At 38.8% G+C, this 26,676-nt stretch overlaps 2 protein-coding genes across 3 annotated transcripts; one reads left to right on the top strand and one right to left on the bottom strand.

The window, feature by feature from the left end:
• The first annotated feature begins 283 nt into the window (after positions 1-283).
• Positions 284-24,041, top strand: MYEF2 (myelin expression factor 2). Of its 2 annotated transcripts, XM_021537482.2 has the most exons (17): positions 284-483; positions 4,920-5,149; positions 6,359-6,411; positions 7,671-7,678; positions 7,790-7,883; positions 8,741-8,932; positions 9,567-9,720; positions 10,126-10,175; positions 10,262-10,325; positions 10,480-10,581; positions 10,785-10,835; positions 10,910-10,978; positions 11,257-11,355; positions 13,642-13,713; positions 14,907-15,109; positions 15,220-15,271; positions 17,005-24,041. In XM_021537482.2, exons 1-17 carry the CDS (start codon positions 284-286, stop codon positions 17,166-17,168), a joined length of 1,857 nt encoding a protein of 618 aa, XP_021393157.2. In that variant the 3' UTR covers positions 17,169-24,041. The 2 variants fall into 2 exon arrangements, with proteins under 2 accessions (XP_021393157.2, XP_021393161.2); XM_021537486.2 differs by lacking the exon at positions 13,642-13,713.
• SLC24A5 (solute carrier family 24 member 5) lies at positions 17,838-25,803 on the bottom strand. The gene is made up of 8 exons (XM_021537487.2): positions 25,655-25,803; positions 24,304-24,387; positions 24,112-24,215; positions 23,705-23,805; positions 22,668-22,951; positions 21,539-21,745; positions 18,740-18,841; positions 17,838-18,210 (listed from the first exon to the last, which is right to left on the bottom strand). Exons 1-8 carry the CDS (start codon positions 25,719-25,721, stop codon positions 17,888-17,890), a joined length of 1,272 nt encoding a protein of 423 aa, XP_021393162.1. The 5' UTR covers positions 25,722-25,803; the 3' UTR covers positions 17,838-17,887.
• Between the last annotated feature and the right edge of the window lie 873 nt (positions 25,804-26,676).

The raw sequence follows: 26,676 nt of genomic DNA, 5'->3' as shown, positions 1-26,676 counted from the left end.
CTTAGCAGTGCTATACTAAAGAGTGCACTTGAAGACCTCGGAGGTCTTTTCCAGCCCGAATGGTTTCTGCGACCGAGCACCTCAGAGGCTCAGTGAGGCGCTGCCGTGAGGCGCCGCCCCGCCCGGGCCCGGCCCCGCGCCGCCATGGCAACGCACAAAGCCTCGGCGCGCGCGCCCTGCCCGGCCGCGCGCGGCGCTCTCGCGAGACTTGGCGCGGCGCGGCGAGGCCGAGGCGGTCGGGCCCGTTTCAAACCGGCGGTCGCTGGGCCGCGGCCCGCGCGAGATGGCGGAGAGCGACAGGGCGGAGGCGGCCGCGCCGCGCCGGGCCGAGGAGGCGGCCGGCCAGGCGCCGCAGCCGCCGCCGCAGCAACAGCAGCAGCCGGCACCGCAACAACAGCCGCAGCAACAGCCGCTGCAGGATGAGGAGGCGGCGGCGGCCGCGGCACCCGGTAGCGGCGCGGGCAGCGCAAATGGCGTCAAAATGTGTGTGAGGGCAGGGCCGGGAGGGCGGCGGGGGCAACGCGGCCGGAGGGCGGCGGGAGGAGGTGGCCGGAGCCCCCGGCCCCATGGCTCCTCCTCGGCGGGCCGGGGCCGGGGCCTCCCGCCCGGGCGCTCGGGGCGGCCGCGGCCCGGGCCGGGGCCGGTGGCCGCTCCGGTCAGCGGCCGCTGCGGGCGGGCGGTGCGAGGCCGCCCCGCAGGGCTGGGCTGGGCTCCGAGCCCCGGGCTCTGGTACCTGGCGGACCGGTTCCCGCGGGATACCTTTCCAGGAGCGTTCCGCATCGCTTCAGGTGCCGTTTACGTTAACACTTCTTGCCAAAACGATCTAATTTCTAAAGCCGTTGAAATAGTCTTTGTTTACGTGAGGATGGTAAAACAGCCCTATAGTAATTTACTTTCTAAAAACAAACCCCGCATATGCATGCATGTTTCTTGGAAGCTGTAACATTTTCATACACGGAGTATGTAAAATTGTGCCTTGTGTAGTAGGTCTAAAAGGAACTTAGTATAAAGGAGCTGGAAATACCAGCTCTCTGGAACAATACCATGAATAACTTTGTGTGGTTGTTCTTGATGTCAGGCTTGGAGGGTTGTCACTCTACCTGAACTAGATCTTGGCCTCAGATCGTTGGAATTTCAATATCTCTTCCAATCTCATTCAGATCTTGGAGGGAAAATGCATTTACAGTAGACTTACAGTACATCAAAGCTGCTGGCGTCTGTGAAGTTTTGACATGTTCTAAGCAGTCCTCTTCTGATACTGTTGTATTTTTAAAAAATGCATGTGGGATAATTTTTAATATAAAGCTGGAGGAATAAACATGTACTTCATGCCTTTACTTGACTCCCTGTAAAATTTATTTCAGTTTACAAGGAAAATGGAATTTGTGGATTTGGTTTTTCTTCCTCCTAATCTGGCCCTCAGCTTCCAAGCTGCATAGATTGGAATTGAATTTTCACAGGATGTCACCCTTTTTGCCCCTTTTAAGAGAATAAATTTTATTACCTTTTGAGGTTGCTGCTGTTGAAATGAGGTATTTTCTCTGTATCCCTCCTGTCAACAGTATCTTCCCTCCAAAACCTCACAAGCAAATGAAAAATCCCAGTCATTCTGCCTGGTAGAAGTCACAATTTGAAGTTTGAAAGCAATGGAGGCTCTTGGTAGCAGAGATTCAAATCTTATTCTTTCACATACAGTTTGTAATCTTCCCCCAAATGGGTGTAAAAAGTATTAAGCTGTCAGTCTGTGGGTTAAGTGTATTACTTAAAAAAAGGGATTTTGTTAACCTGGTTTGCTTAGCATTTGTTAAACTGGAGAGGAATCCTGACTCAGTTTGCACACTTCCGTAGGTATTTTTGTATTGGGCAGTGGAGCTGTTCAGCACAACAAAGCTAAAGTGATCCATGTGGTTTGAAATCACATGGTGTGAACTTTTTCCATTTCTGTCTGCTTATCTTATTATGGACACTTGTGAGGAGGAGTAGAAGTTTCTTTTAAAAATTCAAATTTTAGGGCTTTCATGTTGATGTATCTTGTGCTTATTATTTATAGGCTTCTAGTTTTGCATGTGGAAAACTTGTCTTTTGTCTTCAGAACTTTATGTAATGTTCAAAAGTTTTTTTTTTCCAAAAGGTATAATTGGTCTTTCAAATCAATGAGCATATGCACTTTTTTTTGAAGAACTAATTAGACATCTTTTTTCTAGTCCTAAGAACGGTGATGGTCTGTGATTTCACAGGCAAAGATTAATGTATGGAGTGTGTAGCTCATACAGAAAGTAAAGATTAGAAATTATTATTGTTTTTCCCCCATGAAAATGTCCGTGTATAATTTCTGAGTCTGGCTTTTCTGTAGTCTGTAGGTGAGTAATGTGACATTGCTTTGAATGTATTTATGATTGAAATTATTGTTAATATTCAAGGAGGAGGGTAAGAATTGTAAAGGATTTCTGCCTCTGCCCTGGTCACTGGTCTGTGTTGGTTTTGGCAGATGAGTTTTGCAAGAAGGATTGTTTCTTTAATTAATCCTCTATTTTCAGCGGCCTGGCTGTGATTCCCAGACCAAGTGCAGTGTCGCTTTGTTTCCCAGATTTAGGAGTTTATGCCAAGCTTATATCTTATGTGCTCTCTACTGATCTGTACAGCCAGGTCTTGCAGAGCCTCTGGATTCCATATTTGGAGACCTGTCTCATCCTGTGCACTACATTGAGCACCAAGGAGCTGTTTCATAATCCTTTAAGCAGGAAAGAGCTTAAAAGGCTGAAGAGAATCCATTGTTCTAATCCTAAAACTTAAGGAAGAACTCAGATTTTTACTAGGAGTCTCGTTGGGCAGGAGTTTTGCATTTGCAAATGGGGTTGGATTGGAAGGAACTGATCTGACTGGAAGACCTGGTACTCTGCTCTTTGCCTCCTCCCTTGAATCCCTCTAGTTTCTGCATTGTTCCCTTCATTTCACTTCACCACACAGCCACACAGGAATTGTGTTGTCACACAGACAGGATGGTGTGGAGGAGGGATGATGTAGGGGGATGTTGGAGAAAGCTTGAACCAGATAACATATTGTTGACTTGAGATGTTTTAAATTTTACAAATACTTGCCCCAGGGGAGTATCCATGCATTTCCCAGTTGCTGATCCACTCTTAATCTATATATAAACACAAGGGTTGTGAAGTTAATATCATGTATTTCAAAACCGGGGAAAAAGTCAGGGGAGTAATACGGACGTATTTGAATGTACTCCTCCCTGAAATGTACCCAGGCTTGAGTAGATAATGAAAAAGCTCCTTGCATGTGCTTTTGAGTGCAGGACTGCCGCTTACTGTTTTGTTAACTGTACAGAGAGCTGAAAACTTGTCAGTTAATCAAAATCACTGGTTTTGCCATATGTTGTGGTTGTAAAGCTGAAATGCTTGAAACCTTCCAAAGTGTCTCAGTGTGAGAAAAACTATAAAAACTAAGCCTTCTGAAATGGGGGAAATATACTACAAAGATAGTGATGTAATTTAAGGAGTGTTCACAATCATTCATTTCTGTCAGTCCTGTAGGACATCACCTTCTAATTGTTCTAACTGAAGATGCTAATTCTGGCATTTTAAAATACATGTTTTAATAGAAGTACTTTTAAAGTTTCTCTAAGTAGACAGTGATGTGTAGTTAAAGATGCTAAATAGCATCTGTTTAGTGGATCACATTTGTGTGGCTTCCTTCAGTGAATTCATTCAGTTCAGCAGTTCTCCTTTTCAAAAGTAACAATTCAGGTCCTTGAGCCTCTGTTAGCATGCTAAATGACCTTGTGATAATATCAGGAGTGCTGAAGAGTTACAGATACTTCTTCTAATTCTGTTAAAATTGTATGGTCTTACTGAAGTTGAGATTTGGACTGCTGTAAAAGAAAAGCAGCCAATTTTCTTGCATTTTCATCTGAAAAATAAAAATATTTTAAAAGGAGGATTTTGGTGCTATTGGTGAAGTTTTGAAAGACTGAGGGCCAGGTGTCTGCTTTGTTTTTTTTAGTGGATAATACCTAGTTACCTAATTAGTCTTAGATTCATAGCATGGCTTAATACAGCTGTTTCCTATGCATTTAGCAAGTTTTCAAATTCTAGTAGTGTTAAGCAGTGAAACTGAAAAAATATTTCTTGTTCTTAGTTGAATTTTAATTTCTGTCTAACAGTAGTCTGGCTGTATCTTCACAAATGGTGAATAAAGATAATTTATGGGGTAGATAAAACATAATTTGATGTAAAGCCTATTAGAGTTAATTTTGATATTATTCCATTGAATTAAACATCCCAAGCTGTTTCAACTGTCAAGCTTAGACTGTTTCTACTCCCACTTCTGTGGTGAGTATCCTGTAACTTGTCCAAGTGAGGTGTGAAAATTACTAAAGCACCAAGGCACAGATACTAGAGGTCATGTTTCACTCCTTCTGTTTTGGTCTTTGTAGTAGTTTCATAGTTCCATCTTTCTGAGTTCTTGACAGAGAAGATGTGCTGGCACAGGTTGTCTAGAATTGTGGATGCCCCATCCCTGGAAGTGTTAAAAGTTGAATGGAGCCCTGAGTAAGGTGATCCCTGCCCATGGCAGGGGGCTTGGAATGAAATGATCTTTAAGGTCCCTTGCCACCTAAACCATTTTAGGATTCTGTGATTCTCTGAAATGAAATGTAAGTGAATTAGTATGATGTACTTTCTTTACTTTGTATTAGAACATTTTTTTTGTTCTTGATAAAGTAGTGTATTTTGGAATTACTCTGATAGCATGAATTTATTTTTCCTAATTTGAAAAGCAGCATTTGACATCCTAGGAGTTCCAATAGCATAGGAAATATTCAGTTATATAGGTAGGAAGTGGGGTAGTCTAATGATCCAACACAAGACTAACAGTGTTTTTGTCTGGATTTTTGTTTTTTAATGTAGGGATAATGATGAGACAGCAAAAGAAGGGAAAACACCTGTGAAAGAAAAGTTTGTTGCAAAAGCAAAGGCAATCCCTTCTCTTGGAAACAAGAATAAATTCCACCCCTATGCAAAGGAGAAGAATGCAGGCTCTGGAGACAAGAAGGCTGTTAGTCGCAACAGAGTTTTTATTAGCAACATCCCGTATGACATGAAATGGCAAGCTATTAAAGACCTGATGAGAGAGAAAGGTAACTCACTCCTTGTAATACACTTCACACAGAAACCAGTAGGGCTTAAATGCAACCGATGTGTCCTTTGAGCCACACAGATTTGATCTGACTTTTTTTGGTTTGGCCTGTACTTGGTACATCTATCTCCCTTCCCCTCTTTCATCTGAGACAATTGCATTGCAGGGTAGGCCGGGTAAATGCAGTGCTCACAATCTTCTGCCACTCCGGTGTGATAGTAGAGAGTATATGCATGACCTCACGAGTTCTTAAAGAGACTGTGTTTTGTCTAGTTGTAGTTCTTGTAGATTTATTTTTCTCTAAGGGCTTTTGTATTTAAGCAACACATGAAGTGTGTTAACCTGATAATAAGGGATGGCTTTCAAAAGTTGTTTTGTATTTCTTTGGTGGAATCTGGCTGTGGCATTAATTTTGTCTGCATTGTCATTACTGCCATGACTGTTTGTCTGGAGCTTTGTATTAAAAGCTTGTTCCTATTGTTGCAGTTCTGATAGAGAAACCTGACTACCCCAAAAATTTTATTTTAAATTTGGGGTAAAATAATTATAATATATGGATTTTGTAAAAAGTTAGTTCTGTGTTTTTCTTGAAAAATTGATTCTTCAAAAGTAATGCAAAGCATACTTGGTTTTTAGGCTGTGAAAAATGCCAGACCCCCCTTCTGTAACTGCTGGCTTATCTGTTGTAAGGTGACGTGACTATTTGATTGGTTTATTTATTTAAACTTCCTACTTTAGAAAGTGAGTTGCTTGCTGTGAAATATTTGATGTGTAAATTTGGTTATTATTGAAGGCAAACTTTTGATTGAAGATATTCAGGTAGAAAGTCACCTTAAAACAGGTGTTGTGAGTAGGATGATAAATGTAACACTTTTTCAGTGAACGTTGACGTTTCATTTGTTAGGTTAAGGGACTGTCTATATCTGAATTTGTTCACCAACTATATCATACTGGCCAAAATATGATCTGTAGTATGAATTAGGTTAAATATAGTTGTTTGTTTTTAGCTTTTGAGAATGTGGCTGCTGCATATTTCTGAAAACTAGCTAAATTATATAGCCATTGACAGGAGGTGTGGTTGGTCTGGTTTTGATTGTTGGTGAATAATAGGTGATTCTCTGTAGACTTGTGCACAGGGGCACAGTAAAGAAAGATACTGGTGTTTAAATGCATTGTCTCTTGGTATTTTCCCTTTGTATGTCTTATGTAGTTGGTGAGGTTACATACGTGGAGCTGTTTAAGGATGCTGAAGGAAAATCAAGGGTAAGTGCCGTGGGCAACAATCTGCTAGAGGTTTAAAAGTTCCTCAGCAGTTTTATTTTTGTATAATACCTGTACCAGTTATTAGAAAGTAAGTTTCATTTTTACACTGATTTTCATTAAGGTAGCCTTGAGGATTCTGAATTAGAAGTAGTCTGACACCTTCATGCAACTCACACTAGTTGGTTGTAAGGGACAAAGTACTTCTGTAAATGTTAACAAATGGCTTTTACTTAATTCTTCTTTTTAGCCAACACCTTTGTCTTGGTACAAATCTGTTTCATATTAAGGATGTTCAATAAACCAGTCATTTTATTTAAATTATTTTAGTGTAGTATGCTCTTCTTGGGGCCAAGAAGTATAAAATGTTAGCTAAGAATATACTGGGTGAAGTGCCTGATTTCACAGCTTTGCAGGATTGGTACTTTTTAAACACTGGCTCAATGTATTTACTTTCTTAAAACTAAATGGATGGATATGGTTGGTAGCCAACAGAGTGCCTGCAATGAGGCACTAATAGTGAAGATTGTTAAAGCTCCTCTGTCGTCTTAATAATAGTCAAAAGTTTGGCCAATAGCAGCTCCAAGCCTGCAGTGAGAACATGAGAAATGCAGGTTTGAGTCTTAACTGTATCAATTGTTGCAAATTATTTTCTTTAATATTTGTTAAAACTAAAACATACTGTTAGCTTTGCTATGCTTTAAGAAATCCTCAACTCTTTGCTTGATTAGAAGGATGCTGGTGCAGTCAATAAGGGTATTTTCTTATAAGGTAATTTCTCAATTATGTTGTACTGACGAGGAATGCAGACTGCTTTTTTATTGTAGTGGTGTACTTGATGTAGGTAGATTTAAATTTTGTAGTTAGTGGACAACTTTAAATGATGAGTGTCCTGATTGGTTTTTGATTATGTTTTGGGGTTATTTTCTTTCCACCCTTTCCTCCCACCTCCTCTTCCCAGTTGTCCTTACATGGATCTGTGTGGCATTTTTCCAATTCTGGTTTGACTCAAAGAGCATACTCAATGTATTCTCTTGCATTTGAATGGTATGTATGCTGAGAAAGTAAGAGAAATTCAGATTGGCTACCACTAAAGAGCATATATTATGGATATTGAAGCTGAAAATAACTTGTAGAGTTACTTAACAGTGAGCTGGGATCTTTAACTAGAATCTTCATTGCTCTGTCATATGTGCTGACTAACTTATTTTTTTTCTTGCTTGTTTTCTCTTTACATATGATGACAAATCTCCTGGATATAGGGTTGTGGGTAAGTTTCTTTTTTTATGTGTGTAGAAGCACACTGCTTTCCAAACATTCTATTAGTTTTGGTATGTTAGACTTTGTTTTAATACTCTAAATGTTTTGATCTCTTTCTAAGTGTGGTTGAATTCAAAGATGAAGAATTTGTTAAGAAGGCATTAGACACTATGAACAAATATGATCTTAGTGGAAGACCCCTGAATATTAAAGAGGTATGTTTATTGCTGCTGTTTTCAATTTGAAATAATGAAGATACTAAAGCTACTGAGATGACCATACAGTGTTTGAGGAATCTTAGATGCACAATTTCCACTTTAATTTTTTGTGAAATTTTCTTAATGGGCTGAACTGCCCATTAGCTTGCAAAAGGTTGGATACTATGCCAAATAAACTGACAAAAAGCATGTCCTAAAATCAAAATAATCTAATGCTGTTTTTTGTTAAAACAACTTTACTTCATATTCTTACCTTAGGTTTTTTCCAGCCTAGGTAATCTTATGTTTACACTGCTTATCTGCTTCAAAATATTACACAGAATGAGCTAGTTATTAGACCACTACATATGTGCAAAAATGGGGCTGGAAATAGAGAAGTTGTGATGTCTGGAAAGTGAAATAATGCCAGTATTTCTGTTGTAGTGCTGTAGTATATCATGGTATCAGATGCAGCTCTTCCTGTCCTGTTACAGTTTTAACAATGGTATAATATAAAACCACCACCTAATTAAATTCATTCAGTTCTTGGAAGAAAGTGCTAGACTGATAGTCCTTTAGCTTGAAATCTTTTCTACTTGTCCATAGGCTAGGTACAGCATGTGAAGTGGCAGTGCACGCTTCCTCAACAAGTGCTTTGCCAATATGCCTCAACCCTCACCTGAAAGGACCCACCTCTAGAGGTGAGGGAATTAGGTCTCCATGCTAATTCAGTTCATCATCCCTCTGACATGGACAAGTGTATTTGTTAGTTGATAATTTTCATGGGTTTATGCAGAATTTCAAGTAGTACCATTTTCTATGTTGTCCGTCCAGTTGTTGATGGTTGAGTGGCTTTGTTTGTACCCATGTTTCAGGATCCTGAGGGGGAACATGCTCGCAGGGCTCTGCAGCGGGGAGGAGGGCAGTTTCCAGGAGGACATGGACCTGATGCAGCACCTGGAATGATGAATTTACCACCTTCTATTCTCAATAATCCAAACATTCCTCCTGAGGTTATCAGTAATTTGCAAGCAGGCAGGCTTGGATCCACGATTTTTGTTGCCAATGTAAGCTTAAAACAGGATTTTATAACTTTAATGTTTGATATTTGTATAGTTGAGATTTAATATAAAGAGGAGGTTGGAAATAGTTCACAGTTAGTATATTCAGTTGAAAAAGTTGGGTATGTGTTCAGATTTTTGACATGGAAAGATACATTAAACTCTTGAGACTGACATGCACTTCTAATTATTGCAGTAATTTGTTGATTCAAAAATATTTTATACATCTCTTCACTATTTACAATTGCATTTCTTTTTTATTAAGTATCAGTTTAGTTTATCTTGCTAGTTACTTTAGACTAACACACTAAAGTTTCAACAAATACAGTGATTCAAGTTCTTTATCAGCACAAAAGACTACTGTATTTATATGAGGTCTTGCAGAATTACTGCTGCTCTTCTCAAGAACCAGCCCAATGGTAGTATATTTATTAAAGTAAAATACATGCACATATTGTACATACATGTACAATGGGTGACTTTTTGGACTTTGACACAGTGTGTGTATATTACAAAATCTCAGCTATTTACAATTATCAAGCATCAATGAGGAGTTAACAGCAATGCAGAAAATCTCTTCCAAATGTAATAGCAGAACAGAGATGTGCACTGAAATCACTGATGTATTTCTGTGTTTAAGCTTGACTTCAAAGTTGGCTGGAAGAAACTGAAGGAGGTATTCAGCATTGCTGGAACTGTGAAACGTGCAGACATCAAAGAAGATAAAGATGGCAAGAGTCGAGGAATGGGGACAGTTACCTTTGAACAAGCAATTGAAGCTGTTCAAGCAATATGTATCCTTGGTTTTGAAAAATAATTAATTATATATCGATTAGTCTTTAATGGTTCTGACAGCATAGTTGTACAAATGGTTCTTATTTGCCTTGTAGCTATGATATAGGGACTAGAGTGTAATACTGTGCAGATTACATTTGTAATTCCTGAATTTAGTACTGAATTCTAAAAGTCCCTCCTGATGTTGAAGAAAATAAAAATACCTGACAGTGTGACAATTGTGAAACTAACTTTAATGTACTGAACAGCTTGTATTACATCTTCTGGCCCTTGAATTTGGTTTCTAAAAATAAGGTAGGGAAAGACAAGACTCGGTAATTGTACAGAAATATAATAAGTTATTACATTGATTCTTCAGAAACAGTTAAATAACCTTCTTAAGACTCCTTGACTTGTTTCTTCAGCTATGTTCAATGGACAATTCCTGTTTGATAGACCCATGCATGTAAAAATGGTAAGTTGCTTTCATTTCTTTCTATTTTATATGTCTCTGCCAAAACATTGAAAGGATCATAGCATAACATCCTTGTTTTTTATCAGGATGACAAATCAGTTCCTCATGAAGACTTCCGTGTTGTGGACAGCAAAAGCTCACAATTACCTCGTGAGTGCCTGCTTGGTTTTCTACTCCTTGCACTTAGTATATGGTGATCAGTGTTCTCACACAGTTTAGTAATACTTTTGCTTACTGTGGTCTCTGTGATGCAGAGGAAAGTCTCTCTTCTGATCATACTTTTTTTGTTGTTGTTGTTTTTGAGGTGGTCTTGGTGGCATCGGTATGGGACTTGGACCAGGTGGACAGCCCATCAGTGCAACACAGCTGAGCATGGGTGGTGGAATGGGGAGCATGGGTCCGGGAGGTAATCCATATTATTTATTTTTAAGTTATACAGAGCTAGTTTAAAATTTTTAAAGTTTAAAATTGCCATTTCTATGTTTGCAAAAATGACAGACTTTTGACAAAGCAAACTTTGTGTAGTGTGCTTTTGAGATATTAACTCTGTCTGACTTTTTAAAAATCCATTAGGGTGTACTAAGTGTTTTTTATCTTTTTGCTTTAAAGGTATGGGAATAGACGGCCCAGGATTTGGTGGAATGAGTAGAATGGGAGGCGGTACGTGCAGTGAAGTTTTTTGCATTAAATATTTCTTTAATACTGTATAGAAAACACTTTTCCTTATTTTGCAGGACTTCCTGGATTTCGTGGAATGGAAGGAATGCCTAACATGGGAGGATTTGGAGTTAACCGAATGGGAGGTAGTTGAACACCGTTCCTGTACACCTACTAGTTTGCTAATATTTATTTATTGAATACTCTCCATTTAGGGCTGGGTAATATACATGAGTTCAAAGGAAGTAGTTGCATGAATGGAGGCCTAGGAACTGGCAGGAGAGTTGAGTGTGTAATAGGTGCCTCTGACTTGTGCATTAGACTCACTTCTATTTAAACAAGCAGCTGTGAAACAAGTGTTGTGGAGCATCAACTTAGATGTAAATAACAGAATCTTCCTGTTTTTTTGCTTTGTTCTTTTCAGAAATGTTCCGTGGTGGAATGGGAGCAAACATGGAAAGAGAATTTGGTCGTGGTGACATGGCATTGAACCGTGGTTTTGGAGAGTCTTTTGGAAGAATGGGTATGGTAACTGTTAAATTTTCTGTGACATAGTATTGGAAGAATTTTGCTAGAAGAAGAGGAGAAGAGGTTTCATCTGGTCATCTTCTGTTTCTTCTACCCCAGTCATTACTGTTAAGGATGTAATCTGAATGTTTGTTACAGAGGTTCAGGTGTGGAGGGTTTTCTTCCCTCTGTAAAATATGAATGGAATAGCTGTTTGAGGAAAGCATTTACCTTCATACTGTATATTTTTTAGGGTATTAAACTTTTGGGGTGTTGAAGTATATGCCTCTGATAATCCCGACAAGGTGTCCACGTGCAGCCTTTGTAGCTTCCATGAGCCTATTTTGCAAATGCATGGTGTAATACTGTTTCTACTGCAGCTCAGGTAGCATTGGACAGGAGTGTTGAATTTTGGTGCCCTCAGTTTTTGTCCTGCCTTCTGAGCTCCTATAGCTCAGAATGGTATTTATGGGTCTCTTCTGTAACTGAGCCAGCATTATTTTGTTTATAGATGATGTCTTGTTGGCAGTGGGGCTTCCTCAGATTGGTTACTCTTCCATCTTCAGTGGTGTGGAAGAGCTCAAAAATAGTCTTCTTGCCCGTTGTTACTATGCTGTTACCTGGATGAATCCCAGAATCCCTTAGGCTGGAAAAGATCACCAAGTCCAGCCTTTAACCCAACACGGACAAGTCCACCACTAAACCAGGTTACCAAGAGCCACATGTATGCTTCTTTTAAATCCCTTCAGGCATGGTGACACCACCACTTCATTGGTCAGCCTGTTCATATGATTGACAATTCTTCCTGTGAAGCATGTTTTCCTAATATCCAATCTAAACCTCCCTGGTTTAACTTGAGGCCGTTTCCTCTTGTTCCATTGCTTATTACTTGATAGAAGAGACTGATCCCATGTCTCTGCAACCTCCTTTCAGGTAGTTACAGAGAGCAGAAAGATCCTCCCCGAATCTCTTCCTCTCCAGGCTGAGCACCCCAGCTCCCTCAGCCATTTCTTCAAAAGGCTTGTGCTCCCTTCAGAGCCTTGATCAGCAGTGTTACCTTTTTCTGGAAACACTCCAGCACCTCTATGTCTTTCTTGTTGTAAGGGGCCTGAAACTGAACACAAAACGCATTATAGGAGACAGCTGTTCTTCCTCTTCCCTGTTTATTGTACTTTTCTATTCCCTTAATTCACCTGCTTAAAAGAGAAGAACTTCTAAGAGCATTAAGGTTCATCTGGTCTAAAAGTTGATTTTTGAAAAAAAAAAATAAATTATTAGTTGAGGCCATTCATAGCAAAGGGTAACTGTTGTGTGCTTCTCTTCAGTAATGTAGAATTGACAATTCTACAGTGTAGTGTAGAATAGTGACAAATGTGTAGAAGTGGTAAGAACATAATAAGCTTGTCCTTTGAGCTAGTCTTAATGCCTTGGAATGAATGTCTTAGAAATCAAGTGTATGCTTTCGCTCTGGCTACTTGCATAAACATCTGTTTCTTGAGTGAAAATGCAAGGCCACTTAAGTTATAAATATTTCTGCAAGCAGTAGGCTTCTGGGGCTTCTGATAACACGTTGGTTTAAAAATTCATGAACCACTGTGGGAAAGTGATGTGGGTGTCTTTCATTCAGTAGATCCAGCAAGCTTCAATTTACAATCTATCAGATCTGCCCATTTGAATAGTATCCTGAGACCCAAAATTGGAGATTCCCAGCTTAACCTTAAATAATGGAAGGAAATGGAAGGGACTTTTAATAAGTGCTGTGTTTGATCAGGGGAGGCTCTGATGTACTCCTGTTACAGTATTTAGGTTAATGGTATCTTAAAAGAAATACTGTGAAGTAACCTTGCTTTTAGTAACCTTGAAATCAAGGAAGGCATCTTTGATTGGGCTATAGTATCAGAGTGGAATTGAGGATGTTTGATTTGCAGCAGTATTGTTGATTTTTTTTATATTATCAAGTTCATATAAGATGAAGCCTTGAATTTTGAGGTTGTTTTTCCCAATGTAGGAAGTGGCGCAATTAATTTTACCATGTTTGTGCTGCTGGCAGGCTGTCAGAGGGAAGAAAAGCTAGAAAGAAATCAGAGTAGCTTAAATCCTGTAGTAGAAAAGGAGAAACTAACTTTACTTACAAGGTGTTCCTATTTAGTTTGTATAGTAAAGGCACACGTAAAAGTGCCCTTATAGAAAAATATTGCCAGGTAACATTGAGAACAGTGCACTTTATTAGCGTGTGCTTTGTTTTTTTTTTCACTAACTGGTGGTTTCAGTGTATGTCACTTCATTATTTTTCTCTGTTTAGGTGGTGCAATGATTGGTGTTTTTGCAGGAGGAATGGGAGCACCTAGCATGGGCCCAGTAAGATCTGGAATGAGTAGGTTAACTTGTTTCAATAGAACATAAATGCATAGGCAATGTAACAATGTAGTATACACTTGTGTCAGAGGAATTTGCTGTAGCATAGTGTCTCGCTGTTGAGGGAAGTAGAACTCTGTTGCATGTGATAAGTTAACAGTTTTCAAAGCTGTTTTGTTGAGGTAAAAGTTCAGAGGAAAACTAGCTAATAAAGTCTTTCCCTTAATCTTAGATTTGGATTGGTTTCAACTTCTAGTTTGGAGGGAGAAGTGATTAAAGTAAACTTGTGTTTCAGAAAAAAAGGCAGGCAGTTTTATGAGTAAACTTTGTGAAGCTGAACCTTATAATCTGCCATCATTGAAATAAAAAAAATCAGCCTTGAATTTCAGATTATCCCCCAGTTTAATTTTGTGCAAAGCTCCAGTACTGAGTTTGTATTGCAGCAACTCTGAGTTCCTCAGGCTAGAGCAGATGAGAAACTAAAATCTTGCTAGTGCCAGTCTTAGAAGACTTAAGGCTTAAAGAGAGGGTCTCTCATGAATGATCTTGATAATTTTACTGTACATTAATTTTTAATTATGAATCCAGAAATATTAAAGTATTTGAATGCTATTGCTCTTAGTTACTTATATAAATTAATACATTTTATTCCATGTATGTACTTTTTATTAGGGTTTAAACCATGACACATAATAAAGTTCATGCTCTTTACTTGCAGTAACTTCTGTTCTTGGCAAAAAATCTTCTCTAGAAGATTTTATAATTAGGTGTGGGTATGGTGCATTAAGTTAAGCTGAATATAAATGCAGGAAGCCAAACAGACAATATTATATCTGGTCAAATTATCTGTAAGTATTACTGCAGTTATTTATTTGATCTTTTTGGTAAAGGGTATTATATTTTTTTAAATTAAACAAGACAGACTTTGAATTCTTGTGTTCAAAATTCTGGTACATTAGATGGTGTGACTAATAGCTTGATGCAGGTTTGGTTTTACTATTTTAGAACTGACACTCTATATCTTGTATAATACTTTGTCATAAAATACTAGCCATGCTCCTAAAAAGCACTGCATGTATAAAAGTTATGGTTTATATTACAGCATTTTTAATAAAGCTGTTCTTCTGACACAAGAACTTTGTTTGATACCAAATACTTGTGTGTTTATTACTAAAAGATTTTATTTTATCCTCCATTGCTTTCTCTGTGTAGGTGGTGGAATGGGTGGTATGAACAATATGGCTGGAGGAATGGGAATAGATCGGATGGGTTCTGGTTTCGATCGAATGGGACCAGCCATGGGTGGAGGCCTGGACAGGAACATGGACATCGATCGAGGATTTGTGCCTGGCCCCATGGGAAGTGGCATGAGAGAGAGATTAGGCTCTAAAGGCAACCAGATATTTGTGAGAAATGTAAGCAATTAAATGTATAGAAAGTACAAGCTTATTTTGTGTGTATCTTTGATTGCTTGCTCTTACTCTCATTGTAATATTTTGTTACCAATAATGCTTTTTTATTTTAGCTTCCTTTTGACTTGACCTGGCAGAAGCTAAAGGAGAAATTCAGTCAATGTGGTATGTATATGAACCTTACCCCTGTTCATCTCCATAGACTTCATGTGTTTTGTGGTGTTTATTAGAAAACAACAGGAAGACTGTTGTCTTGTCTCTGAAGAGGAGTCTGGCTGGCTTAATTTTTCTTGTTTCACCCAGCTTTCTTGAGTTATATAAATAATTTTTAGGCATGACAGAACACAAGACCAAGGTGCAGTATGGGCTGTATTGGCTCTGAGTTCTCACTTGCTATAAACTTTAACCTATTCCTTTAATAAAATTACTCTTTGAATTTTTTTCTTTTTCTGACATATTCCCTGGCCAGTAAAATTATATAATGTAGTGTTTTCTATGAGTTAAATATGTGCAGGATCCTGGATCTGTCCAGATCATGCATTACTTTAGAAATGGTGCTGCATCAAATCAGAGTTAGTAATTTTTGTCAGTGCAGCATTACAGGTTTTACACATATAGATCATCCTGATTAGCATATTTGCAGGCTGTAATGTTCCCCTTTATTTTAAGAAATAAAAGTTTGCTACAAATATTCAGTAATTGGTTTTATCTAATTCATAAAAGTTGGTCTTTTCACAGAAATAAGTGAAAAATAAAGCTTGGGTGTCAAAATACATGATATGTTTTGAAAACACATTTTCAAAATGGAGAGCTGTAACTGAATTACAGGATGACTTCTTTTGGATAGACAGAAAAGATAAATAATTTAAAACATACTACTGACACCTAAAAAAGTTATCATACAGCTGTTTACAGATTTGATGTAAATAAGAACTCGCAGTTCAATTATGAAAAATTACAAGGTGTTGATGTTTTCTTTGTAGATGGAGGATATAATACAACAGGTGCTTTCTTTTTTTTTAAGTCTTAACCTCCTGGACAACTTTCAAATAGTTCAGAATTTTTTTTTTCATTATCTCTGTCAGCTAATATATGTAGTAACTATGTTCAGTTGCTTCTAATGATTATAAGCAACAGATTGTGTTCACGTCAGTATCATAAGGAAATACAAAGACTGTTTCCCAGTGTTTGATTTCTTTCAGTGAAATGACAGTATTAAATGATATTTAAAAATAAAAGGCTTTGTATTTCAGGGAAAAGTTTTTCTTCCTAGTGACATTCAGGGGCTCAGGAGGGGTGTGCTAGAACATACCATAAACAAAAACTCATTAGCTCCAGGGAACTGAATATTCTCAGAGGTACATCTTTATAAAAATATTTCCTTATGAGTTGAGTGTCCAACCTCAAGGAAACTCAGCAGGAATTGGATAATGCATGCTACTTTTCCACCACTCCCAGCCTGGTGACTTCTTTGTTTTAAAGGCTTTAATTTTGCTCTGCAGCTTCTTATCAAAATTGCTTGGTTGTGACTATTGCTTGGTATATTTTTGTGATGAACATGGTGGACTAGATTAAGCTACAGTTCAGTTAATGCCTAGCAATACTTATGCTTCTGTCAGTATGAAACACAAACCTTTCCATAGGGCACTTTGTTTCAAACTTGAGGTCAAATACAGTCATACTTCAGGAAAGACTGGAGAAAGTGGATCTGGATTTGGATTCTTTCCTGCTCTTTTGTCCCATGTCACCTTGCCTGAATGAGTGAATGTGCCATCAGTCTGAAAGTGCCAAATTCATGTTCGCCTAGATTATAATTTAGAATAATACTTTATTACTTCTGAGTTCTTTGTTAGTATGCTGAGGACTTGAAATAACTGCTGTTTAACTTATTTATTCAGGTCATGTAATGTTTGCAGAAATAAAAATGGAGAATGGAAAATCAAAGGGCTGTGGAACAGTCAGATTTGACTCACCAGAATCTGCTGAAAAGGCCTGTAGGATAATGAACGGCATAAAAATCAGTGGCAGAGAAATTGATGTCCGCTTGGATCGCAATGCATAATTTAAAATTGTATGTTCAGGAACATTCCTATGTCTGTTTAGCTTCTCTGTCTTAGTAAGTCATTTTTAGTAATATTGTATGCTTACAAAAGCTGTAAAAATGAACTTTTAAATCCCACCAGCCTTTAACAGTATAGTGTTTAATATACTGTGATACTTGTTAACTGAATCTTACTATGTTTGGTTTTTAAAGACAATTTGCCTGATTTTGTTGTTTTTTTTAGAGCCACTGAGCACCTGCAGGTCCCTATAGACCGGGGATGCTTTGGATGCTCAGTGCCTTTGGAAAATTAGGCCAAGTGTCTCTAGTCATTCAGTTTAAATGAATGGTTATACTGTTTTTAATAAAATAAGCCATTTTCTCTGTTAATCTCCAGATTGCATAGTGGGATTTATTTAGTGTTTTCTGATCTTTTTTTTCCTGCCAAATGTGTGTTTCATTGTAATGTAAGAAGTAGATGTCTTTTTCAGAATTTTGGTTTTATATGTGCGTTGTAGTCATACTGTAATTCTTGACTCTAAAAGAAAGGGCTCCAATTAGGCTGTGATATTTTTGTTCTACTTAATATTACTTTAATGGCATGACTTAGTTCTGTATATAAGATTTAGAGCCCAATGGGAGTTTGGAGTTGGTTTTTTAAATTTTATTTTGACTAAATGAAGAAACTGATCTTTTTCTTCTGCTTTTATTTTTTTCATCAGCATAATCACTGATTAAAACTAGTTACCACAGACCCTTGTAGGATTGTTTCCTATGATGCCAAGTTCATATAAAATTGATAATACAGTAAATACTAAGTACAGGACAAGACAAATTGTTCCCAATTTTTTATCTATTTTCCAGCCATTCAGGTGAACTGCCAGAAAAATAAAACCAACAGAGCAGATAAGAGAAATGGCTGTGTATGTCAGACCATTGCTGTTCACTTCTATGGGTCCTGATGTATTTATGAAGGCAGTTTTTATAAACCAGGGTATTCCCAAACAGAGCATATCAAATACATTGGATCCTACAATGTTAGACATAGCCATATCTCCATTACCTGTAAAAGAAGAAATACAAATAAGTTGGCTTAATTGTATTGCATGAAATTGCCAAACTGTTTTGGAGGAACAGACTGCCAGCCCTCAGTTTCTCACAGATTTTGCATTGGAAGAACATAGTCACGATTCTACAGAACATGGGTACCACAACTATAAAAAGTCTCCCTAAATCACCAGCATCTGCACAGTTGCACTTAAAATCAAGCTAGACAGGCTATTATAAAGTCCAGTTATGTTTAAAATACACACACTTACAGTTGTGTTCCACAGTAAAACTGTAATATGTAATCAACAACAAATAAACCAATCTAGAATACTTCTCTGAGATACTCTGAGAAGTTTTTAGATGTCTGAGCCACAGCTTTTTCAGGTAAGCTATTTATTATTTTTAGTAGACTTAAGCTTTAGAGTCTGGGAGCACGGGTTTTGAGGTTACTTTTTGAATTTACCAAAATGGTGACTAGAATTCTTTTTGTAGTACCTTTTAAACACATCCATTGGCATGAGCCTAAATACTAAAATCTTTACCTTTTCGAGCCACCAGCACACTTGCAACTGTGTCTGGTACACTTGTTCCTGCTGCAAGTAATGTGAGACCCATGACTGACTCTGGGATTCCCAGCGTTTCCCCTGCAGTTGAGAAATAAGGGTAGAAAATACAAGTGTGGTTTTAGTTAGGGCTCATCCACTGAAAGTGCTTTGCACTTTGCTGGAGAAGGAATCAGTAATCATACTGTAATTTCATATGGAATGTATCAGCTACATGTGAGGTGACTGAACCACAAAGCAGTAAAAACAAAGAGTAACAACAAATATCCTTTCCTTGTTCTTCAAGTCTGCAGTGGCCAAGACAGTAGCAATTATGATTTTTTTTCTTGCAGATAAAGTAGAAGTTTAAATATCTGACAAATTACTACTCCTTTTTTTTTCCCTCCCCTCAATTTCTTGAAAATACTATAGTCTTACAGTTTTGGGCATCTCCTTGTTAGTGTTCAAAAGTCTCATGAAGCAATAACTTACTGTTTTAGTCCCCTCAGGGGGTGGGGAAAAAGCACAGGAGTTTGCTTGGGGAGGACAGTCATTAAGATATTATGAGAATACTGTCTCAACTTACATGCCTTTACCATTTCACTCCAATTAGAAAGTGATTTGCGAGAATCGAAGTGCATAATTTTTATATGACTTGTAAGTACAAGTAACCCCTTAGAAGTGTGAGTTCCTTAAGGGAAATAGTAATTTAAATTAAAAGTTTTAAACTCTTACTAGAAGGGCAGTTTGTTTTTCCCTAATTTCTGTTTTTCTTAGCCCTAAATGTCCTGTAACCATATTAATTTCTAACTTAAAATACAGGGATTCTTCAAAACTGTTCTAGCATTTGTACCATTCAGAAGCATCAATATGCTGAAGTATTTGATACCTCTAGTCAAGCTACAAAGTAATTAAATTTTCTTAAAAATTTTTGTTCAGTAAAAAGTATCTTAATATTTTTTATTGTTGAAATCTGAGTTCTTACATGAAATATTTTGACACATTTAGTAAGATAAGTTTTATTTAAATAAGAGGTAGTACACTAAGCTAGGTCAGTCTTATTGCCTATGCTTGTCTATTACCAGCTTAGTCTAGGGCAGCCCTGTAAATTCATGTTTGAAACTGTTGATTTCAGAGGAACTAACATGATTCTGTTGCAGAATTTGTACTCTCTTTATCCTTCCATCACTTCTAATAGGTTTATAGGATAAGGGACCAACAAAACAGCTTTTATAAACCATTCAGGCTGGAAAATAATGGTTCAAACCAAGGTGAAATATGAATGAACCAGCCTTATATACCCAACATTAGTTTCTAGCCCTCTGAAGGTTATGAGACAGAATATAAACTCAGGAGAAGCTATTTTTTTCATTTTATTAGATAGATTTATCTTTTATTTAATGTGTAGTGGTTTATTTTCTGGCAACTGACCATTAAGACAGAAAAGTCTAATTTTTCTAGGCTTTTGTTAATTTTGTGTATTAGTAGCAATGTGTTGCTATAAGTAGTCGAATTTTCTTTGCCAGCAACAGAAAGAGGTACTAGTTTAGGTTTCTTCTTGACCATCCCAGTTTAGTGCCCAGCTATGATACTTTGTGACATGCTGATAGGCTGATTATGCAATGATAGAACCTTTGAGTTCTCAACCTTCATGAGAGCCTGGACTTGAATATATTGTGTGTTTAACTTGTAGTGTTTTAACATGTAAATAGAATATAATTTACCTAGAAGTAGTGGGCCAAAGACCCCAGTACTACCTGTGATGACTCTTGAAAGTGAATAATACACTCTCTGAATCTCTACCATATCTACTTTCATATGAATTAATACTTGTACAACAGCAATAATGTTGACTTGAATCCTATTTCAAAGGCTTCTAGCATCCAGACAGTGAACCCTTGTTCTCTGGGTACAAGTGAAAAATTATTTAATCAAGGGGTTAACATGGTGGGTTATAGTGTCCAGCGATCTACTAGTAATTTCTCAAAGTTTTACTGAATGTGTAGGTCTGCTTCTGCACTGAACAAGGAGTTTTTCATAACTGAACTAGTAGAATGCTTGAGTAGGATTAGTGAGCTATAATGTGAAAATTTGAAAAATTTCTGTAGAGTTTTAGTTTTGTTTTCTACTTGTTCTTAAATATAAAAACTGGATGTCTTTCAAGCTGACTGGAGAAAGAAACAATGAAATGAGGAGACCTTCAATACCTCAAAGTACTTTTAGGAGATGGTTTTTACATACAAGTTTATACCCCTTCTCTCGCTTAAAAGCAATCCTTGTACTGCCCCGCTTTAGGATGCAGATTTGTAAGAGATCCACATATACACACTCCAAGAATATTTAATAAGCACATTTGAGACCTTTTTTGGTAGTTAATTTAATGCCAGATCTCTTACTATAACTTTTGTGAAAAACACAGGTATAAAAATTACAGATTTTTTCCCAAAAGCTTTGACCTATAGTTCCAGTCTTAGGGGATTTCATGTTTGTCAGCCTTCAGCATGACAAGTTGATTGCTGTGTGTCTAATTGGTTTGCTTAATGAAGCAGTTTAGTGAAACTCTGTTTTTAAAAATAGGGTTTTTTGTAGCTGCATTGAGTTCTCATTCATGTAATGGTAAGCAGTGGGAAGCAGCTAAACTTTATAATGTTCCATCATTGAATAGAAGAGGGTGGCAAACTAAGCAGTCAAACATAAGTTTCTGTTGTGTTTTTTTTTACAGTGCAGTCTGTTAAAGGGAAACCACAGAATTTTTCAGTGATTCTTGACTGGTATAGCAACACCACTTTAGGTACTTACCTGCTATTGTTACCATCCATACAAGAACATAAGTTATTGCAGAAATCCATACTGCTGAAATTAAAAATGTCACCATGAACCAGTTCCTCCAAAACGGTCTTCTGCAATCTGGTATAGTTAAATAGAGTAGTGTGATAATAGGAAGGGATAACACCCACAAAATTCTCTTCATATCTGCTTCAGGCATGGTGAAGACATTTGGATGATCTGTCGAAGAAAAAGTAACTTTTGAATTGTAGCATTACATTTGAATCCATAGCATACAGTATATAACTGTCCTCGTGAGAATATGAAAAAAGGTGAAAAATACTTCTTCCTCAAATTTCAGCTGTAGTACCTACATCTCCCTGGACAAAATTCTGAAATAAAGTTACTTCTGGGGAGATTCTGCTTGTACACGAGAAAAACATTTCTTCACAATAATAATCACCAGTAAAATAATCTCCCCAGGAAGTGGTGATTCCCCAATGTTGGACAATTCTAAGATTCACCTTAACTGGAGCTGGCCCATCTGAGACCATGCCTTTGCCAGGAAAGGTTGGACCAGATGATACTTGAGATCCCTTTCCAACCTATTATGCTGTGATTAACATGTTTCTCATTACATCACCGGGAAGAACTAAGGTGGATGAGAAATGAATTTCTTTATAAGGGTTTGCTCATAGCATTTACCAAGAGTAAGTACCAACTGCTGTTTTTTGCCTAAGAGGAAAAATGACCTGTGACCACATCACAGCTATTCCTTTACTTTTGATGTTATGCATATTTTGGGCTATGAACCTGCCACTGTCATAAGGAAACAGTGTGTACTGCTACAGTACCTGTGTGGCTTTCAGGTGATAGTGGATTTTACAAGTAGTGTTGCTGAGAAGTCTCAAATACACACAACAAAGACAAAAGTTCTGCTATGACACAAATGAGCAACTGTCCTTGCATTCCTCTAGCAATTAACTTCAAATGAAAAGCATCACCCTGATTTTGCTCAGTGTTATATTCCAAGTTGGAATAATGATCTACTGAAATACTAGGCTGGATATTTTTGTGAGCAAAATCTTAATACTATCTGAGAATCTGCTCTTGATCAGACAGGCATGTGGAGTGCTAGAGACAGCTGTAATAATACCTGTACCTTCAGAGATTTCATCAAGCCCGTGTAAGCTTGTTGAAAGTTGAGAGTAGTCCAGCTCATCTTGAAAAATTCCGCTGTCTGTTCTTGACTGTTGACGAATTAGAGGTCCACTCTCGTCCCTCCATCCAACCAGAGGCTGCTGCTCCGCGTTCTCTTCCATAGCTTTTGTCAAACACGTACAGCAGGGACTGAACTTCTTCATGAGGTATTGGTTGATTTTAATGTCAAAACACAGTACTAGAATATAACACCCATATATCAATAATAGGGATGCACTTTCATACCTAGAATGAAAAACAAGTTTTATATAACATGTAGTATAAAAGAACTCAATTGTTGGCATAAGAAGAGAGAGAGAAAATTTGCATGAATAGCAAAAGGAGAACACACAAAAGCATCTATTTGCAATTGTATGGCTAATGTCATGGACGTTTTTGAGTGTCCCCATGTCTTTCAGCAGTTTGATTAACTCGCCTCCTCTGCAGAATCTTGTTTGTATATTGTATAGCTGCATGTTTTTTCAGGGGATCTTACTGATTGAACATTTTCCTGATATTGCAAAATTGAGTCTTCATGTGATGCTTAAATTATAAACTTCAAGGGACTTAATGCTGGACCTGACTGTCTGGTTAAGGTAACAGGAGTTTTGGTGTTGATGGAGGAGTTAAAACGTCAGAAACTCATTATGTCCTTCTGGCAGACAAATGTTTTTCTGAACAATGCTGCTATGAAAGGAAAAGCTCAAAAGGAGTAAATGCTGAACACTAATGGCTGTGTCAGAACAGTTGTTTTTGTGAAGCCTGTACAGACAAACCTATGCAGGTCGAATTTCATAAATATGCAGAGTTTGAATGTTTAGGTAATCTTTACAAGCATTATGACTTTTTAAGTTTTTTAAAGCCAACAGGATGTTTTCTGTTAGTGAACAGCAGTTCAGGCTACTTGAAGTTTGGGGCTTGGGGATTTTAATTTGTTTTTCAAAACTCTGTCTCACAAATCTCCAGTCAACAAGAATTCAACACTACTTGTGCTCTTACCAGTAAATTCTGTTGTCAGATATCATCGCAAGGACTGCTGCTGCACTGATGGTGTATGCCAGACAGTCTCTGAACAGCGGCCAACAGGATAGCCTCGAAACCTGCAGATCAGTCATGTACTTTTCTTAAACCTCGCTGTAATACTTTCACTAAGTGCTGTAAATGCTGCATCAATATGTCGTTTCTATATTATGTAAAAATTTAAGATTCTTAGGAATGACTTAAGTATGATATTTAACAGGTTAGTGTTTTTAAAAACTTTCATAGCAACTTATCTTAAAACTGATTACATGCTGGTTTTGCTACTAAATAATAAACTTGGCAGTTGTCATAGTAAGTCTCTCTCTTGGCTTTTGTTGAATAACCATTTGACTCTTAGGAGCAGAATTAGCAAAGCTGATACATACCACACTGGAAAACAGCCCACAAGCTGCAGAAATACCAAGAAGATTATATATTGCTGATCCAAGGATGGTGCTGACACCGATATCTCCCTTTGTCACAAAAGCTCCTGTAAGGAAAATGATTCTCTGGTATGTTTCAGTTTGGCATGCAAGGAAAAAAAAATCTAAGTTATAAGGAGTCAAAACACATCTCACCTAGAAAAGCAGTGACAAGCTCTGGAGCAGAGCTTCCAGCAGCCATAAAAGTTGCTCCAGCTACATCCTGTGAGAGGCCAAGGCCTGGGGACAAAACAAAAAAAATTGCTTTAAAAAATTGATACCTCAGTAGCTTATACCCTTTACTCTCACTAGACTAGTAAATAATGTTAGCTACTACTGCAATTTAGTAGATTAAAGTTTATTTTCATATAGTCAATGTATATGAGATTCATAAAGTAATATATTGAAAATTAGCCTCATCTATTGGGCTAGTTTATTTCTATATATCTTGTAAAATCAGCATTTGTATGTAGAATTTAACTATTTCCTATTGGAATAATTGTGGGGAAATTCCACGGACTGTAGTGTGATATTGTTATATGATCCATATCAAGTCTGTCTATCTTCCAGGGAAATCTGTACTACTGTGTCTTCACATACCGGAAACATTAGTTAAATTCAAACCAGTGCTGTGATCTTGAAATCAAATTTTCATTTTGTATGGACAGTATAAGAGCCTATGTGTTGCTTATGAGAAATGAAATTTTTGTTCTCGCAAATTGACTTTCTGGAATGTAACTCACTCTGTGGATTGAGTCCTGCACACCAAGTACAGGGACATATGACTGACCAAGGCAAATGTCTGACAAATGCTTATTTGTCATCAACAAACAAAACACCAGCTCTTTTGGCAGTGTATCAGCTTACATTTGCTGTAAGTGTTCTGATTTGGAGGAGGTTTTCCATTTCAGGGATGAGTTTCCCTAGGGAATTTTGTTAATTCTTGACAGCAAAAATTTGAACTCCCTGCCAAGACCATCTCTTTACTTCAGTGGTCTGCTGAAGCCAGGGGAATTGTTGCAGATTGATTAGATTTCTTAGAACAGTGGTAACCATAGAATTCCTGTCCCTCCTGTGTCATACCTTTAATATGTTAGCAGTAGCTCATCACTACTTTTAAAGAAAAACAAACCCTAGGAAGAGTTTTGGTTTCACACATCACCATCCCTCCTAATTTTTTTCTTTTACTAGTAGTTACCTGGACACAGTACTGTGCAACTCAAAGTTAAATTGTCAGTTTAGTCAATACTGAGGAATCTTAAGATTTTCCTCCAGGCAGAAAGAAAGCAAATATTAAATGAATACATGTGCAGTGTAATCACTAGGTTTTTTCAGTAAAATATTGATCCTGTGTATCAAATTAAATATTGTATGGACACATCTGTGCATGGAAAGTGAAACTTGTTCAGTTTTCTTTCAGAGCACTCTAACTTTGAAGCTTTTTAAAAGAGAAAGTTTTATGCCAAGCTTCTAAGTTTTACAGGAAAAAGATCAGGATGTGACTTACATTCACTGATGATCTCTAGGGAAGGTAGGAAGTAATCATCGCACACAATGGACACGGCCAAAAACATGTACAGTATAATTATGAAGTAGATAACAATTCCTCCATCCTTCCTCTCCTGCGGTGTGAAAAATCCTTCAGGAAACTCCGATGAAGACGAGAGGACGCAACGCGTCCCGTTTTCTGAAAATTGAGTGCAAAAGTGTTACACATCCTGACATCTTCCCATTCCTCAGGCCCCGGGACGTCTGCGGATTCGCGCTCCGGTGGATTTCTCTCTTTAGCACGGCGAGGACCGCTGCAGCGACGCCACCAGAGCGCCGCACACCTGCGCGGGGCAGAGGCGCCCGCGGGACGGGCTGGCAGCGCTCGAGCGGACCCCGGTGCCCTCCCGGTGCCCTCCCGGTGCCCTCCCGGTGCCCCCGTACCCGCGGGGTCCCCGGGGCGCTGCGCCCGCGCTCCCCAGGCCGCGAGCGCCGCCAGCAGCACCAGCGCCGCGCGCCGCCGCGCGCCCGCCCGCATGGCCCGCACTGCGCGCGGGCTCCGGCGCGAGCGGCTCCGGCGCGAGCCGCGGCCCGGGCGCGGGCGTCACGTGGGGCCGCGCCCCCTCCGCCCCTCAGGGGCTCGTCACATCCCTCGGGGGTCCCACCGCCCCCCAAATTCCACCGCCCCCCAAATTCCACCGCCCCTCAGGGGCTCGTCACATCCCTCGGGGGTCCCACCGCCCCCCAGATTCCACCGCCCCCCAAATTCCACCGCCCCCTAAATTCCACCGCCCCTCAGGGACTCGTCACACCCCTCGGGGGTCCCACCGCCCCCCAAATTCCACCGCCCCCCAAATTCCACCGCCCCCCAAATTCCACCGCCCCTCGGGGCTCGCTCCATCCGGCGGCGGTCCCACCGCCCCCCAAATTCCACCGCCCCCTAAATTCCACCGCCCCTCAGGGACTCGTCACACCCCTCGGGGGTCCCACCGCCCCCCAAATTCCACCGCTCCCCAAATTCCACCGCCCCTCAGGGGCTCG

This window comes from Lonchura striata, chromosome 11 (assembly GCF_046129695.1).
Source record: "Lonchura striata isolate bLonStr1 chromosome 11, bLonStr1.mat, whole genome shotgun sequence".
NCBI classification, from domain to species: Eukaryota; Metazoa; Chordata; class Aves; order Passeriformes; family Estrildidae; genus Lonchura; species Lonchura striata.
The sequence above is the reverse complement of the archived record's forward strand: the minus strand, read 5'-3'. Positions and strand labels throughout refer to the sequence as shown.